This window comes from Oncorhynchus mykiss, chromosome 28, assembly GCF_013265735.2.
Source record: "Oncorhynchus mykiss isolate Arlee chromosome 28, USDA_OmykA_1.1, whole genome shotgun sequence".
Lineage (NCBI taxonomy): Eukaryota > Metazoa > Chordata > Actinopteri > Salmoniformes > Salmonidae > Oncorhynchus > Oncorhynchus mykiss.
This window is the reverse complement of record NC_048592.1, coordinates 14629245-14654071: the sequence shown is the minus strand read 5'-3', so window position 1 is coordinate 14654071 and position 24827 is coordinate 14629245. Positions and strand designations below refer to the sequence as shown.

Genomic DNA, 24827 nt, shown 5'->3' with positions numbered 1-24827 from the left:
AACTGCTCTTAAATGCAAGTAAAACTAAATGCATGCTCTTCAACCGATCGCTGCCCGCACCTGCCCGCCCGTCCAGCATCACTACTCTGGACGGTTCTGACATAGAATATGTGGACAACTACAAATACCTAGGTGTCTGGTTAGACTGTAAACTCTCCTTCCAGACTCACATTAAACATCTCCAATCCAAAATTAAATCTAGAATCGGCTTCCTATTTCGCAACAAAGCATCCTTCACTCATGCTGCCAAACATACCCTCGTAAAACAGACAATCCTACTGATCCTCGACTTCGGCGATGTCATTTACAAAATAGCCTCCAACACTCTACTCAACAAATTGGATGCAGTCTATCACAGTGCCATCCGTTTTGTCACCAAAGCCCCATACTCTACCCACCACTGCAAACTGTACGCTCTCGTTGGTTGGCCCTCGCTTCATACTCGTCGCCAAACCCAGTGGCTCCAGGTCATCTACAAGTCTCTGCTAGGTAAAGCCCCACCTTATCTCAGCTCTGGTCACCGTAGCAGCACCCACCCGTAGCCTGCGCTCCAGCAGGTATATCTTACTGGTCACCCCCAACGCCAATTCTTCCTTTGGCCGCCTCTCCTTCCAGTTCTCTGCTGCCAATGACTGGAACGAACTTCAAAAATCACTAAAGCTGGACACTCTTACCTCCCTCACTAGCTTTAAGCACCAGCTGTCAGAGCAGCTCACAGATCACTGCACCTGTACATAGCTCATATGTAAGTAGCCCATCCAATCTACCTCATCCTCATACTGTATTTATTTATTTATCTTGCTCCTTTGCACTCCAATATCTCTACTTGCACATTCATCTTCTGCACATTCTTCCATTCCAGTATTTAATTGTTATTTGTAATTACTTTGCCACCACGGCCTATTTATTGCCTTACCTCTCTTATCTTACCTCATTTACACATGCTGTATATAGATTTTTCTACCGTATTATTGATTGTGTGATTGTTTATTCCATGTGTAACTCAGTGTTGTTGTATGTGTCGAACTGCTTTGCTTTATCTTGGCCAGGTCGCAGTTGCAAATGAGAACTTGTTCTCAATTAGCCTACCTGGTTAAATAGAGGTGAAAAAAAATGTTGTTTACAAAAATCACATTTTATCAAAGCAAACAAACATTGCTTTTATTGATAAATGTGATCTAGCAAAGGTAAATGGCACATATTAACAATGTAAGCTGCCTATATTGCTTGTAATTGATGTAAGTCAACATCTAAGTACTAAGTATTTTTACGTAAATTGTTATGGCTGTATTGTTTTAAAAACCCAATAATGTTGTGGGTCCATCAGACCCGCGAACATTGGGTGAATAACAAAACATGAACACCACACAAGGGTTAAATGGTGGTATATAGGCGTAGGGTAAATTGGTGGTGCAATTTATGCCTTTCCCCTTTATTTTTGTTATCGCAAAATGCAACGTGATTGACCACACACTCCGACACAGTAGGTGGCGGCATGCACAACGAAATGTGCGAACGGAATGATAGCAAAGAAGAACATCAAGGAAGCTGCTAGTGTGGGCGGCTCTATCAGATGTTCAACATCAAAACAACATTATTAGCGCGTCAGATGCATTTACGACTGCACTGACATTTAAACAATTTTGGTTAGATGTATACTGTATTGGAAGTGCTACTAAAAGTAACCTGATGTATAGCTTATACTGTTTACCGTCTTTCGCTCAATAGCTATCTCAAAATCGCCATTTTACCTTCTGGTTGTGCCTTGGGCGGTGGGTTGAGCGGCCAGTGTCAAAATAGTTGCTAGCTGGGTTGCTCACTATTTTAGACGTTAACCCAGTACAACGAGCTTTTAAAATATCATGCTAGCTGTCTAACAAGCTTGGCTACATGCTTGGTAGCTCATGGTAGTAGTTTCAAATTACGACGTTAGCCAGGTAGCTAGTTAGCCAAGCGACTATCTAGTTGGCTAACAACAAGCCTTATCAGATAATCAACTGTAGCTTGTGGTACTGGCTAGCTACCTAGAGGACTTTATACAATAACCAAACTGGATAAAACGTTGGATTTGGTCGGTTTTAAGTCGGGCTCAGCGGGTTCGCTGACCCCACAGAAGAGGATGAAGAAGAGGAAGGAACTCGATGCATTAATCGGACTTGGGGACAGTAAAAGGAAGAAAACCAAAAAGGGGTCCGGGCACAGGCTCCTCAGAACCGAGCCTCCACTAGACTCAGAATCCGAATCAAGTTCAGATGATGATGAATTCAGCAACTTTGCTACTGTCGCTGCTTTTGGAAAGTAAGTGATCGATCTAGCTACTTAGCCCCTGTGTATTTTCCGCTGACACAACGTCCATTCCAAATATGTGACTGACGTGCCTCACTTTGGTCTTATGTAGCAACATTTTAAATAGTTTATTTTTTATTTTTTTACATATGATAAAAGTAGAGACTCAGAGCTACAACATGATATGTAATAATACACTGCAGTTGAGGAACAATGGGAAAGTAATTCTGCTTTGAAAGTTGATAAACTTGTAACCCCACTTTTGTGAAAATGGCCCTTAGATGTGTTGGTACACCTACTAGTGGCACAGCGGTCAAAGGCACCAAATCTCGGTGCTAGAGGCGTCACTACAGACCCTGGTTTGATTCCAGGCTATATCACACCTGGCCGTGATTGGGAGTCCCTTAGGGCGGCACAAAGTTGTTAGGGTTTGGCCGGGGTAGGCCGTTATTGTACCTAGGTGTCTGGCTAGACTGTGAACTCTCCTTCCAGACTCATATTAAACATCTCCCATCCAAAACCAAATCTTGAATCGGCTTTCTATTTCGCAACAAAGCCTGCTTCACTCACACCGCCCAACTTACCCTAGTAAAACGGACTATCCCTCCGATCCTCAACTTCGGGGATGTCATCTACAAAATAGCTTCCAATACGCTACTCAGCAAACTGGATGCAGTCTATCACAGTGCCATTCGTTTTGTTACCAAATCACCTTATACCACCCACCACTGCGACCTGTATGCTCTCGTCGGCTGGCCCTCGCTACATATTCGTTGCCATACCCACTGGCTCCAGGTCATCTATAAGTCTATGCTAGGTAAAGCTCTGCCTTATCTCAGTTCACTGGTCACGATAACAACACCCACCCGTAGCACACGTTCCAGCAGGTATATCTTACTGATCATCCCCAAAGCCAACACCTCATTTGGCCGCCTTTCCTTCCAGTTCTCTGCTGCCAGTGACTGGAACGAATTGCAAGAATCGCTGAAGTTGGAGACTTATATTTCCCTCACCAACTTTAAACATCAGCTATCTGAGCAGCTAACCGATCGCTGCAGCTGTACATAGTCCATCTGTAAATAGCTCACCCAATCTACCTACCTCAACCTCATACTGTTTTTATTTACTTTTCTGCTCCTTTGCACACCAGTATCTCTACTTGCACTTCATCATTTGCTCATTTATCACTCCAGTGTTAATCTGCTAAATTGTAATTCTTCGCTACTATGACCTATTTATTGCCTACCTTGTGCCTTTTGCACACACTGTATATAGACTTTCTTTTTTATACTGTGTCATTGACTTGTTTATTGTTTATTCCATGTTATTCCATGTGTAACTCTGTTGTTGTCTGTGTCACACTGCTCTGCTTTATCTTGGCCAGGTCGCAGTTGTAAATGAGAACCTTGTTCTCAACAAGCCTACCTGGTGAAATAAAAAAAATAAAAAATGGTACATTTAGAATTAGTTGTTAACTGATATGCCTAGTTAAATAAAGGTTAAATAAAAAAAGGAGCTCTTTGTCTACACCTACTCAGCATCGTTCACACGAGGTTGACCGATTAATCGGCATGGCCTATTAATTAGTGCCGATTTCAAGTTTACATAGGATCTTCATAATCCTCGTGGATTACATTGCAATCCACGAGGAGACTGCGTGGCAGACTTGACCACTTTTTACGTGAGTGCAGCATCAAAAAGACCTTGTGGCTACAAGGAGCCAAGGTAAGTTGCTAGCTAGCATTAAACTTATCTTAAAAAACAATACATTTTCACATAATCACTAGTTAGCTACACATGGTTGATGATATTACTAGGTTAACTAGCTTGTTCTGCATTGCATATAATCAATGAGGCGCCTGCTAATTTATCATTGAATCACAGCCTACTTCAACTTGATGATTTAACAAAAGCGCATTCACGAAAAAAGCACATTCGTTGCACAAATGTACCTAACCATAAACATCAATGCATTTCTTAAAATCAATACACAAGTATATTTTTTAACCTGCATATGTAGTTAAAAGAAATTCATGTTAGCAGGCAGTATTAACTAGGGAAATTGAGTCACTTATCTTATGTTCAGTGCAAGCAGGGTAAGGGTATATGCAGCAGTTTGGGCCACCTGGCTTGTGAACTGTTGAAAGACCATTCATTCCTAACAAAGACCGTAATTAATTTGCCAGAATTTTACTTAATTATGACATAACATTGAAGGTTGTGCAATGAAACAGTAATATATAGACTTAGGTTGCCACCCGTTCGATAAAATACGGAGCGGTTCTGTTTTTCACTGGAAGAATAAACCTTTTGTTTCCAGATTTGACCATATTAATGACCAAAGGCTTGTATTTCTGTGTGTTTATTATATTATAATTATGTATATGATTTGTTGTTTGATAGAGCAGTCTGACTGAGCGGTGGTAGGCAGCAGCAGGCTTGTAAGCATTCATTCAAACAGCAGCTCTTAGCAATGCTGGGATGCACAGCGCTGTTTATGACTTCAGCCTAATTTCGGGAGTTGATAGGCTTGGCAATACTAAAGCTCCTATAAGAACATCCAATAGTCAAAGGTGTATGAAATACAAATGGTATAGAGAGAAATAGTCCTATAATTCCTATAACTACAACCTAAAACTTCTTAACTGGGAATATTGAAGACTCATGTTAAAAGGAACCACCAGCTTCCATATGTTCTCATGTTCTGAGCAAGGAATTTTAAACGTTAGCTTTTTTTGCATGGCACATTGCACTTTTACTTTCTTTGCCAACACTGTTTTTGCATTATTTAAACCAAATTGAACATGTTTCATTATTTATGAGACTAAATTGATTTTATTTCTGTATTTATATTAAGTTAATTTAAGTGTTCATTGTTCATTCAATATTGTTGTAATTGTAATTTATTACAAATAAATAAAAATTGGCCGATTTAATCGGTATCGGATTTTTTTGGTCCTCCAATAATTGGTATCGGTATCGGCGTTGAAAAATCATAATCGGTCGACTTCTAGTTCACACCCTCGAAAGCCTAAGCCCCACCTATCTCTTTAGGGAATCACATGTGAGGCCATGTACTAAATAGAGTGAGTAAGGTAGTGTAATAAACAACCAAAGATTTCAAGACTAAAAGTGGTGAAAGTAGTAGCTTACAATGAGGAAAAACTCCAGGTAAAAATACACTTTTTCTAGTCCTATATCCTAATCTGACTTTGGTGCAGGTCATGTTCTTCTCAAGTTTATTTGTCACATAGGATACAGTATAGTGAAATGGTTATTTGCATAGTAGCAATATCAAAAATAGAAATTGTCCAGATAAAAATATTGTATCATGATTAGATGATGCTTACCCAGACACTAAGGGTGTGCTGAGTAGTCAGACAAAACGAGTATCGTAATGGATGTGTACAATTTTCTGGATACGGTTATGATCCAAGTATATATATTTTTATTATCTATGATAAAATATTTTAAAAATGTGGGTGCCAGCAAGCATGTTTCTCGTGTCAGTCAGACTTTCTAAACCATACTGTACTGTCTTTTGAGTCAGTCATGTGCGTGGTCAAAACTCAACTGTCTACTTTGCCTGTTTTCAAAGAGAAGGGTGGGCTGTACATTGATCCTGCTGCTCTGATTGGATAGAATTAAGCTGTATTTGTCCTGTCCCACTCGCTTCATAATTTCACCGATCACTTTTCCTTGCATGTTTTCAGTCTGATCATTTAGATTGCTGCTTCCTGCAACTATGATAAATCACATGGCGAGGACATTTGATATCAAGCTGTGAATGTGCATAATATCTAACAAGTGTGGCAAGGGTAGGGCAAAAATATGAAACTAATGTACATTCTGACTTTAGTTGGTTAGCTAAGTTCAATGTTAGCTAGCTAGTTAACATTAGGCAATTATTAGAAATGCAAATGGCTTACTGAGATACGACTAGTATTACTACACGGATCATACACTTAGCTTGCTGGCTCGCTAGCTAACGTTAACGTAAACGGTAAACGGTACGCTTTAATTTTCAATGAAAACAACTTTCTGACAAAATTAGAAATGTAAAATATATGAAATGTAGCTAGACTCTTACCCGTATACATGGATGAACGCTCCACAGCAGCGTGTCTTTCCGTTTGTTTTGTAGCTAGCTACAGCTTGTTTGGCCCGTTGTGTCAAGTCACTCCGGTTGACACTGGCTGTGTGCAAAAAGTAGTCCATCACAATCTTTTCCCACTGATCTTTGTCGATAGTGCCTGCTAAATTCTGGGCAGTTGATCCATAGCAACACTTTTGCAGTTCTCCATGGCTAACGTTATATCTTTCAAAAAGGCCACATTAGCAAGGATTATCTACACATGCTGAGTACCTCATGTTATAGACAGAAGCGTGCTACGTGGCAGACCAATCCAAACTCCTCTTTCGGCATGTCCAAGCCCATCCATTTTCTCAGCCAATCATGGCTAGCGGGAAGGTTCCTGTCTTTTTTCTGTGGCTAAACCAACTAGGCTCGTAATTCTGTTTTATTCGTATTACCAGATGGCATACAAGTTTGTTATTAAGGCAGATGAAAGTTAACATGTTCCAGAAAGCATTTTTGCCCCAAAAAACATACGCCAAGCTTCTTGAAACGGGTCACATATGTCTATCAATGATGCATGTAGCCTTACTTGATCATGACTCTTAGTTCCATTTACATTACACAAGTCATTGGACGAAGGCTTCTTCCCTATGGGGAAGTTTTGCTAAGAGCCCTGACTCTCGGTCTGAAGATTAACACGTATCGCTTGCGGACCTTATTTTTAATATCGGTGAGAAATAATAAAACAAATGTTTAAAAAGGCTAAATTGATATATACATTTTTATAGGGTTAAGGTTCCCACACGGTCATATTTCCATGTTACAGTGCTTGTTTACAGAAACAGACAGAGGGCAGAGTGGACTATGCCGTTGTCCACCATATGCGTTTTCTTTTGCCGGATGTCTAGTCAGCATTTTCCTTACTTGATGCTCATGTGCTTCAAGCTAGCTACAGTAGTTGGAGTCTGTGTACTTCCGATAGTACCACCGCTCGGGAAAACAACGCACGAGTTGTCAATGGAGCAGTCTGCAAAGTTAGGGATGCCGCACTAGGTTACGGTGGGTTCAGTGTACCGCAAGCGTTCAATACTTTCAAGTTGTGAGTTGCATTGCCATGCAGTGGTACAAACGGAAGTTCGTAAAAGTTCCAATGGGGTGGCACCATACAGAGGCCAAATGATAATGACTATTGTGAGAAAATACCAGCTGAACGACTGGAAATTTGTCTCAGTTAAGAATGACGCTAGGACAATTTGTCATTACTACACTTGCTTAGTGAGCTAGTTTTCACAAAACTAGCCAACAAGAATGGCATGCAAAATGAATACGTAATTTAGCAAGCTAGTGTTTTGAAATCAGTAGTCTATATGGGAACAACCAGTTCAATTTATTGATGTTGCTAGAGATGGGTGACTGAAGAATAGAAACAAACTAGATTAATTGTTGTAATGCGCCCTTGTGCACACTTCGACAACCACTGTGATTATTATTATATGACCCTGTAGGTCATCTATGAACATTTGAACATCTTAGCCATGTTCTGTTATAATCTCCACCTGGCACAGCCAGAAGAGGACTGGCCACCCCTCATAGCCTGTTTCCTCTCTAGGTTGCTTCCTAGGTTCTGGCCTAGGAGTTTTTCCTAGCCACCGTGCTTCTACACCTGCATTGCTTGCTGTTTGGGGTTTTAGGCTGGGTTTCTGTATAGCACTTTGTGACATCAGCTGATGTAAGAAGGGGTTTATAAATACATTTGATTGACCAGTCTGTTGGTAGCCCTACAGTATATGAAACCAGTAGCTTGATTGGTCGAACAGGGCGAAAATTATATACTTCGTGCTGCAAACTGTTCTGCAGCTCTGCGAAGCACCTGTGCATTAAGTACAGGAAAATACGGGCTAGACATCCGGCAAAAACAACATATGGCAAAACGCATGCGCATCTGGTAGACATGGCATAGTGCGGCACCTCCAACATAGCGTTGACAGACTGCTCCATTGACAATGGAGGCATATACTATGCTAATGAGCTATCTGTGTCTCCGAATGGAAGATGGACGCCACAAGCATGTTGTCACTGTGTTAAAACAGTGTACAGTAAGTGTGTATTTTGCATTTGTGAAATTATTTTGATGTGATATGAAAGTAGAGGGATTTATGTTTCTAGAACCATATTGGACTTGAGAATCCATTCACGTTTAGATGGAGTATTTGGCTGTTTTGGCTGATGGAGCCAATTCATCTCTGAACAGAACGTGTACGGTCCTTGGACTATAAGGAGTAACGTTAGGCTCCTTTAGTCCATTATTTTGCTATGGTGCATAAAGCTTGTGAATGTAAAATATTAATAAAAACTTTCTCATTCATCATAGAAGAAGTTACGTGAAGTGCTGCAATGTCTGCTATCCCTTGTTCCTGTTCATCATACTGGCTGCCTGTGTTACGGCTTGTGCCGGACTGATATGGATGCAGATTGCCCTGAAAGAAGATCTAGACTCCCTCAAAGAAAAGCTGCATACAAGTAAGCCATCAGACAAACACTGCAACCTGTCATTTGTCCCATGTCAATCTTTAGAAAAGGCCATCAGGTTCAAGCATGAGTTCAGCCACAATAGTACACACTATCCCACTTTACTTCGCAATAAATAGTAGGCTAACCTTTGCACATCAATTGCTTATGGCTGAGTTTTACAATCATACAGCCCAGTAACTACAGTTTTAGTACATTGGGTTTTTTTTTTTTTTTTTTTACTGCATATTTTCTCTACAGTGGAATCCGGCCAGAAGGTTTCGTCACATGAAATACCAAAACTAAGTGAAGATCTGAAGACAAAGCAGAGAAAACTGGAGGACATTGAAAATGGAGACAAGGGTCTGAACAAACTGTGGTCCAACCTTACAGAGATTAACAGAAAGGTACAGTGCTTAAAGGAAAGTGATGTTATCTGTAGAACTGTCTTGTTTTGTCGTCCGTCAGCCCCATTGTTGTGAAACCTCTCACACCATGGCAGGTTAAATCAAGGTTAAAACAAGGTAGAGTGAAAGGGAAGTCTGTTTGCCACGTGTAATTGAATGTTCTGTGTTCTGGAATGCTTCTCTCTCATTAGATCAGTTTTCTGGACACTGCGGTGAACCATCTAAAGGCCAACATCAAATCAGCCTCAGACTTAATCAACCTTCCGACTACAGTTGAAGAGCTCCAAAAGGTAGATCTAAACTTGATCACTTCTGTGAGATATACAAAAAGCATAATTGAGACGCAAAAGAGAGACGAGTAAGGTTTCTCATATGTACAGTTGAAGTCGGAAGTTTACATACACTTGAAGTCATTAAAACTCGTTTTTCAACCACTCCACAAATGTCTTGTTAACAAACTATAGTTTTGGCAAGTCGGTTAGGACATCTACTTTGTGCATGACACAAGTCATTTTTCCAACAATTGTTTGCAAACAGATTATTTCACTTATAATTCACTGTATCACAATTCCAGTGGATCAGAAGTTTACATACACTAAATTGACTGTGCCTTTAAACAGTTTGGAAAATTCCCGAAAATGTCATGGCTTTAGAAGCTTCTGATAGGTTAATTGACATAATTTGAGTCAATTGGAGGTGTACCTGTGGATGTATTTCAAGGCCTACCTTCAAACTCAGTACCTCTTTGCTTGACATCATGGGAAAATGAAAAGAAATCAGCCAAGACCTCAGAAAAAAATTGTTGACCTCCACAAGTCTGGTTCATCCTTGGGAGCAATTTCCAAATGCCTGAAGGTACCACTTTCATCTGTACAAATAATAGTACGCAAGTATAAACCCCATGGGACCACGTAGCCTTCATACCGCTCAGGAAGGAGACACGTTCTGTCTCCTAGAGATGAACGTACTTTGGTGTAAAAACTGCAAATCAATCCCAGAACAACAGCAAATGACCTTGTGAAGATTCTGGAGAAAACAGGTACAAAAGTATCTATATCCACTGTAAAACAAGTCCTATATCGACATAACCTGAAAGGCCGCTCAGCAAGGAAGAAGCCACTGCTCCAAAACCGCAATAAAAAAGCCAGACTACGGTTTGCAACTGCACATGGGGACAAAGATCGTACTTTTTGGAGAAATGGTCTGATAAAACAAATATAGAACTGTTTGACCATAATGACCATTGTTATGTTTGGAGAAAAAATAGGGAGGCTTGCAAGCCGAAGAACACCATCCTAACCGTGAAGCACGGGGTGGCGGCATCATGTTGTGGGGGTACTTTGCTGCAGGAGGGACTGGTGCACTTCATAAAATAGATGGCATCATGAGGCAGGAAAATTACGTAGATATATTGAAGCAACATCTCAAGACATCAGTTAATGCTTGGTCGCAAATGGATCTTCCAAATGGACAATGACCCCAAGCATACTTCCAAAGTTGTGGCAAAATGGCTTAAGGACAACAAAGTCAAGGTATTGGAGTGGCCATCACAAAGCCCTGACCTCAATCCCATAGAAAATTTGTGGGCAGAACTGAAAAAGTGTGTGGGAGCAAGGAGGCCTACAAACCTGACTCAGTTACACCAGCTCTGTCAGGAGGAATGGGCCAAAATTTACCCAACTGTATGTGGGAAGCTTGTGGAAGGCTACCTGAAACGTTTGACCCAAGTTAAACAATTGAAAGGCAATGCTACCAAATACTAATTGATTATGTAAACTTCTGATCCACTAGGAATGTGAAGAAATAAATAAAATATTAAATAAAGCATTCTCTACTATTATTCTGACATTTTACATTCTTAAAATAAAGTGGTGACCCTAACTGACCCAAGACAGGGAATTTTTACTAGGATTAAATGTCAGGAATTGTGAATTACTGAGTTTAAATGTGTTTGGCTAAGGTGTATGTAAACTTCTGACTTCAACTGTATATTCAGAAGTATTTGCCATGTTTGTTTGCAATTATTGCCATCAATATTGCTCGGTATTCACCCACGGTCTATTGGGTTGTCATATTGCCATGAAAAAAAGTTTATGCATCTGGATCTGAGGCTTAAATGTTTTCATTTGCAGAGTGTGGCTTCAATCGGCAGCACTTTAACCAGTGTGCAGCATGATGTCAAGACAATACAGACGGCCCTTGAGGACCAGAAGAAAGAAACAGACGACCTCAAGAGGACCATGGTAAAGAACATAAAAATACTGACTTCCTTTACACTCTGCTCTTTTCAGCTTGAACCTATGCCTGCTTTTAGTTTGTCTGAGCCAGTTAGCGGTACCAATATCCAAATGCATGAGCTGCAGAATGAACTAGATGACAGATTATACAACATCTAGACCAGTAGAAAGAAGTAACTGAGGTCAGTACACTAATCTATCCTTGAACTAGCTACAATTTATTTTTATTTTTATATAGCTGGCAGAACTAGCAACTCTCCACACTGATTTGTTGTGCACCTTTTGAATGTTGTGGCAGATTATAGGTAAATTAAACATGGGGCCCTATGTTCAATGTGTAACATGGATGGGATTATCTGTGTGTGCGTGCGTCATCCACTTTACATAAAACAATCTAACAGTATCCGCACAAGTGCTGATCCCTTTTTTGGCACAAGCCAGCCTGCAAAGTGAATCTGGGTCAGTTTCTGTCAGATCAACTAAATACTTGCTATTTTATTCTCTGTGGGCAAAAAAAATAGGATGCCGAGGCTAAAGAATCAAATGTGAAATCGACAGCCTCAGTTGAAAAAGAAACAAGCAACCGCTCATCAACATTAGCTCAAAACCAGGTATTGGTACACTACTCTTACTGTTGATCAATTTCATTCTCATACCCTTTCAAAGCATTCCATTTATGAAGGGTAGAATACTGACTATTCTTCTCATGGATTCATTTTCTCACACAAAAGTAATTTGTTGGGATAAAATAGAGCGTGGTTCATTTAATCTGATTTTACAAAGTCAGTTTCTTACATATTTATCTAATCAAACTGGACTGATGGTAGTGCTGATCAGTTCCTTAATCAAAAATTCATTTTTAACACATATGTCCATCAATCAGATTAAGAAATAATATATATTTGTTTGTTTGTGTTGTATTCTTACAGGATGTAACTCACCTGAGAGAGGTTGTGAGCGAAGTTAACAAGACCCAAGGGCTGTACCACTCCTGGACTGGTGACCAAATCCAGAATCTCCAAACCGCTGTGTCCAACCTCACTCACAGGGTGTCTTCCATGGAGCAGGGCTCTCCTCAGACAACACCACACAGTGTGAGTAATGGGAATATTTACGATTAATAAATATTCAGTAATTTAAGACTTCAAAATGTATTCAACATTAAAAATATTTATATGAATATCTCAAAGTACCCTTTTTGGTTGATCTTATTTTTGATGTTTTATGTTATGTGGAACATTACAGTACTCTCTCAACGTGTCACATTTCCAGAGTGGGTGCTCTGCTACTTTTGAAGATGTGATCCATTTTATACATGATGAGTTTATTTCTAAAACGCTATATCCACCAATTTTTCACTTTTTTTTTTACCAGAAATTATTGCGCTATATACGCTATATATCCATTGTTTAGCTGGAATGGAATATTTGTATATTTGACTGTGATATTTAGTTGTCTCAGCTAGCTATCTTAAGATGAATGCACAAACTAAGTCCCTCTGGATAAGAGCATCTGTTAAATGAATAAAATGTCTTAAACTGTAATTGATGATGATAATAATACAACATGTATAATAATATTGATGCCAAATGTATCATTTGTGCAGTGCTTTATTCAAAATTTAGTTGTGTTACATTTGACTGTAAAACCTAGCAGTACTACTTATTTATATAGCGTTTTGCATTTTTTATTATTTTTTTGTCTCTGAAATGAAACCATCAATGATAGATTTCAAACAAGTACACCATCCCATGCCATGATTAGATGGTGAAAAAACACACCAATCTCTTTAGTTTCTTTAAACAATAAACATTTCTGAACATGGATATTTATATAGCGTTTTGGAAAGAAACTACATCATAGAAATGTATATTTCTAGGTCATCAACAAATCACCAGTAGAAGGAGTTCTCTTTGAATCCATTTTCCCATTCACTGTGGTGGTACTCATAAAATGTATCATGACTTCAGAAGTACTGTAACAGAGTACCCACTCTGATAATTTGATGTACTTGTAGAGTATTGTTTAAAGTACATGTCTAAAAATGTACAAAATCATAAAGGGTACTTTTGAGATATTCATACACATTTTCACTAATGTAAAATACATTTATGTGAAAAATTGTATTTCAGAATCTAGACTTGCTCCATATTTTAGAGCACATCTATAATGAGTATAATGACACCACGATGTCTGTATCATGTACGGTTCACGGATCATAGGTTCTTACAGAAGGCATGTATAGGTCTAAAAGGGGCCTAAAATGGCCACTTTCATCATGATTTTCTCATATGGTTTGTGATACAAATGTAAAAAGCATATCAAATAGCCTTCCTCTCAATGTGAGACTTGAGAACAACAATCTGAGAGGCAGAAAATATTTCTGGGCCTTCCTGCCGTGGAATCGCCCCATATCGTTTGTAGCAGCTGGCAAAGTCATTATCTTTTGATTTGACTTTGTACATGGTTCAAGCTTCTCCGGCTGAGGTTTAGAGGACATTTGTCACTTTCTGATTAGAATGTAAAGGGCCTGTCTCCAAGAGGCCCGTAAAAAAAAAAATCTGGTTCTGTTCTGTAGGTGTCTCTCTGTTGCAACTTGGAATAAACCGGATTTATTTATGATTGAGTTTATCAATGATTGCTCTCCTTTTGGTTCACCTTGAAATTCCTGTTACAGATGGTTCAGATTATATAGTCCTGTTATGGCACACAGACCGATAAGATACAGATTCAGAATGAGCTGTAGAAAGAGCTGCTTGCCACTCAGTGGCTTTTTCCCCAGATAAGATGTACTGTTCTTACTGCACTGGAGTTGAGCTGCATTTCAAATTGGAGCGTTCATGATTTTATAGTTGTGCTCGCATGTATCAAAACACCATCAATTATGCTATGATCACTTAAATGTAAAAATATATATATATATCTACAGTGCATTCGGAAAGTATTCAGACCCCTTGACTTTTTCCACATCGTGTTACGTTACAGCCTTATTCTAAAATAGATTCAATTGTTTTTTCCCCCTCATCAATCTACACACAATACCCCTTTATGACAAAGCAAAACGTTTTTAGTTTTTTTTCTTTTTTACAAAAAAAAAGTGTTCAGACCCTTCACTCAGTACTTTGTTGAAGCATCTTGGCAGCGATTACAGCCTTGAGTCTTGGGTATGACGCTACAAGCTTGGCACACCTGTATTTGGGGAGTTTCTCTCATTCTTCTCTGCAGATCCTCTCAAGTGCTGTGAAATTGGATTGGGAGAGTCGCTGCACAGCTATTTTCAGGTCTCCAGAGATGTTCGATCGGGTTCAAGTCTGGGCTCTTGCTGGGGCCTCAAGAACATTCAGAGAATTGAAAAATATATTTAATCAATTTTAGAATACGGCTGTAACGTAACAAAATGTGGAGAAAGGGAAGGGGTCTGAATACTTTCCGAATGTACGGTGTATAAAACAAAATTTACATTTCAACCTCTAAGGACCTTGTGGAGGTAGTTGAACAATTGCCTGTCAGTGGAGATGCAACAGAACCAGTGAAGGACCTGGCCACAGAGATGGACACCAATGCAGATGGACTTAAAGCAGCAACTTCAGAAGCTACACATGGTATAAATAAGACAAGAAAGCTTAATTGTCTATTACATTTTCATTAAAAAAATAAGTACGGTGATGTACAATGTTACCTTTGGATGACTTTGGCCTGTTCTTTCTCCAGAAAAATCCACAGGTTCAAAGCCAACGAGGCGTCCATGGTTTTTGACTCCAAACCGCACCAAGAGAGAGTCTGGAACAGAAAGCCCAAAGACTGTGTCATTCCCTGGAGTCAGCTCTCTGAAAGGTATTGGATACATGTTTAGTCAGTAATATCTGTGATCATACATCACAATCTCAGTCATACGCAGTGGTGGAAAAAAGTACCAAATTGTCATATGGCGTCCCGGCAAAATAAATAGTGGGGGTACTCCGTCCCGGTAAAACATGAGCCTATCGCAATTAATACAACATGCTCAATAAACTATAGGCTATTACCCTATTAGTTAGCATTACTGTATGTCAGCCGCATGGAAAAGTTAGTGAATTAACTGGAAACCGTGTGGTATACCCTGTAAATTGAGTTGTGGTTCGAGGAGAACACTTACATTTTGTCAAGTCGGAGATGAGTGGCCAAGACCGAGGCGTGCGTGGACAACAGTGGATGCATCAATTCATGTTACAAGTCCAGGCCTAATGACTATCGCAGAATGTAGCCTACAGGAGTACCTTTAAGTGATTGTTTGACAATCGGATGAAAACATGACTGGTTGTGTTTACGCCACATTAAAAGGCATAGGCGGGGTGTTCATAAGGCATGGGGAAGCTAAGCTTTCCCTAAAGTAAATAGAATTAAATAGCCAAAATTAGCTTACTCCTGTCTATACAGAAATAAATCAAATCATTCAAAATAGGCTACTACACCAGAAAAAAAGGATTTGATCACAGAGGATCATTAGCTTCTAACAACAACAAAAAAGTAGTAGATTGTTTTAATCTCATAGCCTACAGTTGGAAGGGCCTACAATTTGTGCAGGGCTCACTGCAGATACCAAATATGTTGTTGAGTTGCGACTGTCAGTGAAAGCAGAGCAATCCGGCCAGGCATATAGCAATATTTAAAAATACCATCGTGGAAAAACAGTTTGGAAAGCAAATGGCTATTGCTGTAAAGAGATGACAATGAAAATACTCCAATCTGTCTTTTAGTTATCAAAATTCGTAACTTAATTGAGCGAACATCTTATTGGCACCAGCGGAGAACATTGGCCATATTGCCGGTGAGTGTGCATATTCACTGTCTTTATCATTGGGTCAGTGCCACTTTTGTTTGTTTTTGGACAATAATTTCCTCCAGGTTAGATGGACGTTATATTGTATTTGTGTCTCCCCTTTTCGTTGGCCGATTATATGGATCAGACATTGTTTTTATTCATCTGTTTTTTTTTTGTTGTTGTCAATGTCGGCAGAGTAGGCTATCCAGTAATTTTTGTAGTATTAAAAAAAGTGTACGCGCACTTGGGTGTCCCGTACCGGTAAGAAATTAAATCTACTTTCACCGCTGTACTGGAGTAAAAGTATACATACCTTAACCCCCAGAGTCGATGTCTGTGCCCCCACGGAAGTCTAATTAGCGCATATATTTTTAAATCCCCATAAAAATCTGTCAGTTTAAGCTAGAGAGATCTGTTGTTTTTCCACACAAGCACAGATATTTATCTGTTCCTTTCATGCCGAGTCTCCTCCTACACATCTGAACAAACATCGTTATTTACTGCTAGGCAGGACACTAGTGATATGGGCCATAAACTTTTATTTCTCCCATCAACAACATTGATGTATACGCTGTTTTGATGAGCGAGTTTATTAGTAAGTGCATCGGTGAGGTTGTACCCACGGCGACTATTAAAACCTTCCCCAACCAGAAACCGTGGATTGATGGCAGCATTCGCGCAAAACTGAAAGCACGAACCCAACTGCTTTGAATCAGGGCAAGGCGACCGGAAACATTGCCGAATACAAACAGTGTAGCTATTCCCTCCACAAGGCAATCAAACAAGCTAAGCCTCAGTATAGAGACAAAGTGGAGTCGCAATTCAATGGCTCAGACACGAGCGGTATTTGGCAGGGTCTACAGTCAATCACGGACTACAAAAAGAAAACCAGCCTCGTTGCGGACCCCGATGTCTTGCTTCCAGACAAACTAAACAACTTCTTTGCTCTCTTTGAGGACAATACAATGCCACCGACACGGCCCGCTACCAAAACCTGCGGGCTCTCCTTCACCGCAGCCAACGTGAGTAAAACATTTAAACGTGTTAACCCTCGCAAGGCTGCCGGCCCAGACATTATCCCTAGCCGCGTCCTCAGAGCATGCGCAGACCAGCTGGCTGGTGTGTTTACGGACATATTCAGTCAATCCCTATCCCAGTCTGCTGTTCCCACATGCTTCAAGAGGGCCACCATTGTTCCTGTTCCCAAGAAAGCTAAGGTAATTGAGCTAAACAACTCACTTCCGTCATCATAACGTGCTTTGAGAGACTAGTCAAGGATCATATGACCTCCACCCTACCTGACACCCTAGAGCCACTCCAATTTGCTTACGGCCCCAATAGTTCCGCAGACGACGCAATCACACTGCACACTGCCATAACCTATCTGGACAAGAGGAATACCTATGTAAGAATGCTGTTCATCGACTATGGCTCAGCATTTAACACCATAGTACCCTCCAAACTTGTCATTAAGCTCGAGACCCTGTGTCTCGTCCCCGCCCTGTGCAAGTGGGTGGTGGACTTTCTGACGGGACGCCCCTAGGTGGTGAGCGTAGGAAACAACAACTCCACCCCACTGATCCTCAACACCGGGGCCCCACAAGGGTGCATTCTCAGCCCTCTCCTGTACCTCCTGTTCACCCATGACTGCGGGGCCATGCACGCCTCCAACTCAATCATCAAGTTTGCAGACGACACTACAGTGGTAGGCTTGATTACCAACAACGACGAGACGGCCTACAGGGAGGAGGTGAAGGCCCTCTGAGTGTGGTGTCAGGAAAATAACCTCTCACTCAATGTCAACAAAACAAAGGAGATGATCATGGACTTCAGGGAACAGCAGAGGGAGCACCCCCCTATCCACATCGACGGGACAGTAGTGGAGAAGGTGGAAATTTTAAGTTCCTCGGCATACCCATCACGGACAAACTGAAATGGTCCGCCCACACAGACAGCGTGGTGAAGAAGGTGCAACAGCCCCTCTTCAAACTCAGGAGGCTGAAGAAATTTGGCTTGTCACCAAAAACACTCACAAACTTTTACAGATGCACAATTGAGAGCATCCTGTCGGGCTGTATCACCGCCTGGTACGGCAACTGCTCCACCCACAACCGTAAGGCTCTCCAGAGGGTAGTGAGGAGGTCTGCACAACGCATCACCGGGGGCAAACTACCTGCCCTCCAGGACACCTACAACACCCGATATCACAGGAAGGCCAAAAAGATAATCAAGGACAACAACCACCCGAGCGAGCCACTGCCTGTTCACCCCGCTATCATCCAGAAGGTGAGGTCAGTACAGGTGCATCAAAGCTGGGACCAAGAGACTAAAAAACAGCTTCTATCTCAAGGCCATCAGACTGTTAAACAGCCATCACTAACATTGAGTGGCTGCTGCCAACATACTGACTCAACTCCAGCCACTTTAATAATGGAAAAATTGATGTAATAAATGTATCACTAGTCACTTTAAACAATGCCACTTTATATAATGTTTACATACCCTACATTACTTGTCTCATATGTATATACTGTACTCTATATCATCTACTGCATCTGGTCTATGCCGTTCGGCCATCGCTCATCCATATATTTATATGTACATATTCTTATTCATTCCTTTACACTTGTGTGTAAAAGGTAGTTGTTGTGAAGTTGTTAGATTACTTGTTAGATATTACTGCATGGTCAGAACTAGAAGTACAAGCATTTCGCTACACTCGCATTAACACTGGCTAACCATGTGTATGTGACCAATAAAATTTTATTTGATCACCAATCCATGGCTCTCTCCCCTTATCAATGCCTGCCACATATAATCGCTTCCCTGCACTCAACACATTCCAAGCTTAGTTGAGCACACTATATACCTTCCTCCTATATCCATTAACTTCTGGTGTAGACCCTCTAAACCTCAGCAGTCCATCAGTGACATGAATAAGTATATTTTCATATTCTCAGAACCCCAACAACTGGATGCGTCGCAATCCACTGCATCCACCAATGTTGCACTTCCACATCTGGAGTGAAAGGTGACGAAGCAAGAGCAGTGTTTGTCAGACCATGAGACGTCCCGAAAATCGGTTTTCTCACAAAATTGTATGTAGTGTCCGAACGGTTTGGCCTACAAACTATTACGAACAAGATGGTGTTCTCTGTTTTGCTCTACAACCCCCACAAAGCGTCTTGGCACTTGTCTGAAGTCGGGAACAGCAAATCTGCCAACTTCTGTCTGTTGCATCCGAACAGTTTTGGCTACACACTAATTTGAACCCTCTGTGGAAAGGTGAGGCTCCCACAGGCCTCACAAGACTTGTCTAAAGGTCCCCCGGTACCAGTTGAAAAAATGTATGGATGTATATATGGAGATAGTTTAGTGCCAAAAATAATCCGAATTAAAAACATGTTTCCTGATCTTTCTTAAAAATATGTGGACACCTGCTTGTCTAACATCTCATTCCAAAATCATTGGCATTAATATGGAGTTGATTCCCTCTTTGTTGCTGTAACAGCCTCCACTCTTTTGGAAAGGCTTTCCACTAGATGTTGGAACATTGCTGTGGGGACTTGCTTCCATTCAGCCACAAGCATTAGTGAAGTCGGGCACTGATGTTGGGTGATTGTGCCAGGCTCGCAGTCGGCTTTCCAATTCATCCCAAAGGTGGTTGAGGTCAGGGCTCTGTGCAGGCCAGTCAAGTTCTGGCCACCGATCACAACAAACCATTTCTGTATGGACCTCTTTTTATGCATGGGGGCATTTCATGCTGAAACAGGAAAGGGCCTTCCCCAAACTGTTGCCACAAAGTTGGAAGCACAGAATCGTCTAGAATGTCATTGTATGCTGTAGCATTAAGATTTCCCTTTACTGGAACTAAGGGGCCTATCCCAAACCATGAAAAACAGCCCCAGACTATAATTCCTCCACCAAACAATGCTTGGTATTGCTCATGGTGATCTTAGGCTGGTGTGTGGCTAATCTGCCATGGAAACCCAATTCATGAAGCTCCCAACGAACAGTTCTTGTGCTGACGTTGCTTCCAGGGTCAGTTTGAAACTCAGTAGTGAGTGTTGCAACCGAGGACAGAATATTTTTTTCGTGATACGTGTTTCAGCACACAGTGGTCCCATTCTGTAAGCTTGTGTTGCCTACCACTTTGCAGCTGAACCGTTGTTGCTCCTAGACGTTTCCACTTCACAATAACAATACTTAAAGTTGACTGTGGCAGCTCTAGCAGGGCAGAAATTTGACTAACTGACTTGTTGGAAAGGTGGCATCCTATGACGGTACATCGAAAGTCACTGAGCTCTTCAGAAAGGCCATTCTACTGCCAGTGTTTGTCTATGGCTGTGTGTTCGATTTTCTACACGCGTCAGCAACGAGTGGCTGAAATAACCTAATCCACTAATTTGAAAGGGTGTCCACATACTTTTGTATTTACATTGCATTCGGAAAGTATTCCGACCCCTTGACTTGTTCCACATTTTGTTACGTTACAGCCTTATTCTAAAATGGATTAAATTCAATCTACACATAATTCCCCATAAAGACAAAGCAAAAAATGTTTTTTTAGACATTTTTGCAAATTAATAAAAAATAAATAAAAAAGGAAATTATATTTACATAAGTATTCAGACCCTTTACTCAGTACATTGTTGAAGCACCTTCGGCAGCAATTACCGCCTCGAGTCTTCTTGAGTGTGACGCTACAAGCTTGGCACACCTGTAGGTGGGGAGTTTCTCCCATGCTTCTCTGCAGATCCTTTCAAGCTCTGTCAGGTTGGATGGGGAGCGTCGCTGCACAGCTATTTTCAGGTCTCTCCAGAGATGTTCGATCGGGTTCATGTCCGGGCTATGGCTGGGCCACTCAAGGACATTCAGAGACTTGTCCCGAAGCCCCTCTTGCGTTGTCTTGGCTGTGTGCTTAGGGTTGTTGTCCAGTTGGAAGGTGAACCTTCACCCCAGTCTGAGGTCCTGAGCGCTTTGGAACAGGTTTTCATCAAGGATCTCTCTGTACTTTGCTCCCTACATCTTTCCCTTGATCCTTACTAGTATCCCAGTCCTATCAGCTGAAAAACATACCCGCAGCATGATGCTGCCACCACCATGCTTCACCGTAGGGATGGTTTCAGGTTTCCTCCTGACGTGACGCTTGGCATTCAGGCCAAAGAATGGTTTGAGGGTATTTAGGTATCTTTTGGTAAACTCTAAGCGGGCTGTCATGTGCCTTTTACAGAGGTGTGGCTTCCCATCTGCCTACTCTTCCATAAAGGCCTGATTGGTGAGTGCTGCAGCGATGTTTGTCCTAGAAGGTTCTCCCATCTCCACAGAGTAATTCTGGAGCTCTGTCAGAGTGACCATCGGGTTCTTGGTCACCTCCCTGACCAAGGAACTTCTCCCCCGATTGCTCAGTTTGGCCGGGCGGCCAGCTCTAGGAAGATTCTTGGTGATCCAACCTTCTTCCATTCAAGAATGGATTAGACAGGGCTTAGACTGCTAATGGATTTTTAATAGAAAATGACTCAAGTGAAAGTTACCCAGTAAAATACTACTTGAGTAAAAGTCTAAAAGTATTTGGTTTTAAATATACTTAAGTGTCCAACTTAAAGGTATACTTTTAAATGTCCTTATATTAAGAAAACCAGACGGCACCTTGTTTTTTTTTAGCCACTCCAATGCATAATTTAAAACGTATTTGTGTTTAGTGAGTCCGATAGATCAGCGGTAGTAGGGATGACCAGGTATGTTCTCTTGAGTGTATAAGTTGCATTTTCCTATCCTGTTTAGCATTCAAAACTAAATGAGTACTTTTGGCTGTTAAGGAAAATGTATGGTGTGATAAGTACAAGATAATCCACCGAACCGGTGTGGCATATTAAGAACCTGATTAAACAGCATTATCATTACAATGGTGCACCTTGTGCTGGGGAGAATTAAAGGCCACTCTAACATGTGCAGTTTTGTCACACAACACAATGTCACAAATGCCTCAAGTTTTGAGGGAGAGTGCAATTGGCATGCTGACTGCAAGAATGTTCACCAGAGCTGTTGCCAGATAATTTAATGTTAATTTCTCTACCATAAGCCGCCTCCAACGTCATTTTAGAAAATTTGGCAGTACGTCCAACTGGCCTCACAGCCGCAGACCACATATAACCACGCCATCCCAGGACCTCCACATCCCGCTTCTTCACCTGTGGGATCGTCTGAAACCAGCCACTCGGACAGCTGATGAAACTGTGGGTTTGCACAAACGATGAACTTGTGCACAAACTGTCAGAATCCGTCTCAGGGAAGCTCATGTGTGCTCGTCGTCCTCACAAGGGTCTTGACCTGACTGCAGTGTGCCGTCGTAACTGACTTAAGTGGGCAAATGCTCACCTTCGATGGCAACTGGCACACTGGAGAAGTGTGCTCTTCATGGATTAATCCTGTTTTCAACTTTACTGGGCAGATGGGAGACAGTGTCGTGTGGGTGAGCGGTTTGCCAATGTCAAAGTTGTGAACCGAGTGCCCCATGTTGGCAGTGGGTTATGGTATAGGCAGGCATAAGGAATGGACAACGAACACAATTGCATTTTATCACCGTCCATCATTAACCACCATGAAGTTCATTTTATTGAATCTGTCTATAAACTCTTAATGCGTTTCACGTTGTGGTGGTAGTACAACGTAGTATTTCATCCTGTGACTCCAAGTTTTCTTCAACATGGTTTATGATATCAATATTTGCTCATAAAGGAGTTTCCAAGACAATTGATGCATAATGATTTTACCGACACAAAGATGTCGAACAAATAAATTCTCTCAACATTTGACATTGTACCGACACTTCCTGTTTCCATCACACCTGTCATTTTATTTTATACTGCATGACTTTACTCACATAAAAACTGTGGATGGAAACGTGCTTGTTTACAGAGTATCCTGCATACACAAGGAGAAATGCAACTGTAAAAGTCAGATTGCATTTTATTTTGTGGCCAATTAACAATTGCCTGAAACCTCTCTTCTACTTCCAATAGATCTCAAAGAGCTCTTTGAGCGCTCGGGTACCGACCCCACCACTCAGGGGATGTCTTACCAAGTCCTGAAGAAATTATTTGACACAGCAACGCCAGATCCCCAAAGCCTGGAACGCTACGACAAAGACGGGGACCAGAGGTTCTCACTGGCTGAAATGAAAGCTGCTGCAGGTCTGTGAGAAGAGGAGTGGCAGAGGCAACAGTGGAAGGAGAAGTGGTCTCTGGTGTGTGTGGAGTGCCTCACAGTGAAGATAGTTGCACTTTTATTGAACTGAGTATTTAATAACAAACTGAATGTTGAACGGTAGCACTGGCTAGCCCCCCCCCCCTTCCACACCTTACTGGTCCTACACGCCTAAGCTAGAGTAAGCAACTCAGATCCAAGCTTTGATATTTCTATATTATTTTCCAAAACAGTTTACAAAATGGTACTGTTCAGAAATATTTGTTTTATTCATTTATGACCAGTTGATGTCAAATGAATTGTTGAGAAGGGTCAAAATATCACCTATTATAATGTAGTTCCTACCACACACACACTCCCATTTTAGATAAGTTCAGATCGTCTTTGCTCATTTTCTGTCTTCTTTATACATGTTTTGTTGTAAGTCTCGAGTTATTTTCTGCATTCTTATTTGGATTTTAATGTAACACAGAGACTGTAGACATATCCTTAACCCAACCATAGTTTATTTTTAAGTTGTTTTTAAGTCTGCAATATTTGAAGGGCTATAAACACACACTTTTAACTAGTTCAGAATGAATCATGTTGAAATATTAACTCCTGAAGCATATGTAGCAATAATACAATGTAAATGAGCTTATACTAACAGACTATAGTGATCACTTCAATTTGCAGTATATATACAGTACCAGTCAAAAGTTTGGACACCTACTCATTCAAGGGTTTTTCTTTATTTTTACTATTTTATACATTGTAGAGTCATAGTGAAGACACAAACTATGAAACACATATGGAATCATGTAGTAACCAAAAAAGTGTTAAACAAATATATTTTAGATTCTTCAAAGTAGCAACCTTTTGCCTTCGACAGCTTTGCCTTCTCTCCAACCAGCTTAACCTGGAATGCTTTTCCAACAGTCTTGAAGGAGTTCCCACATATGCTGAACACTTGTTGACTGCTTTTCCTTCACTCTGCGTCCCAACTCATCCCAACCCATCTCAATTGGGTTGAGGTCGGGTGATTGTGGAGGCCAGGTCATCTGATGCAGCACTCCTTCACTCGCCTTTGTCAAATAGCCCTTACACAGCCTGGAGGTGTTTTGGGTCAGTGTTCTGTTGAAAAACAAATTATAGTCCCACTAAGCGCAAACCAGATGGGATGACGTATCACTGCAGAATGCTGTGGTAGCCATGCTGGTTAAGTGTGCCTTGAATTCTAAATAAATCACTGACAGTGTCCCCAGCAAAGCACCCCCGCACCACCACCATGCTTCGCGGAGGGAACTACATATGCGGAGATCATC

General features: G+C 41.1%; 1 protein-coding gene across 2 annotated transcripts; it reads left to right on the top strand.

The window, feature by feature from the left end:
- The first annotated feature begins 1480 nt into the window (after nt 1-1480).
- LOC110508612 (EF-hand calcium-binding domain-containing protein 14) lies at nt 1481-24537 on the top strand. 2 transcript variants are annotated; one of them, XM_021589265.2, is made up of 10 exons: nt 1481-2298; nt 8739-8884; nt 9134-9279; nt 9471-9569; nt 11412-11522; nt 12038-12127; nt 12446-12610; nt 14992-15118; nt 15228-15350; nt 23340-24537. In XM_021589265.2, exons 1-10 carry the CDS (start codon nt 2120-2122, stop codon nt 23516-23518), a joined length of 1365 nt encoding a protein of 454 aa, XP_021444940.2. In that variant the 5' UTR covers nt 1481-2119; the 3' UTR covers nt 23519-24537. The 2 variants fall into 2 exon arrangements, with proteins under 2 accessions (XP_021444940.2, XP_021444939.2); XM_021589264.2 differs by having other exon boundaries at nt 1485-2298; nt 8736-8884.
- Nucleotides 24538-24827: the final 290 nt, after the last annotated feature.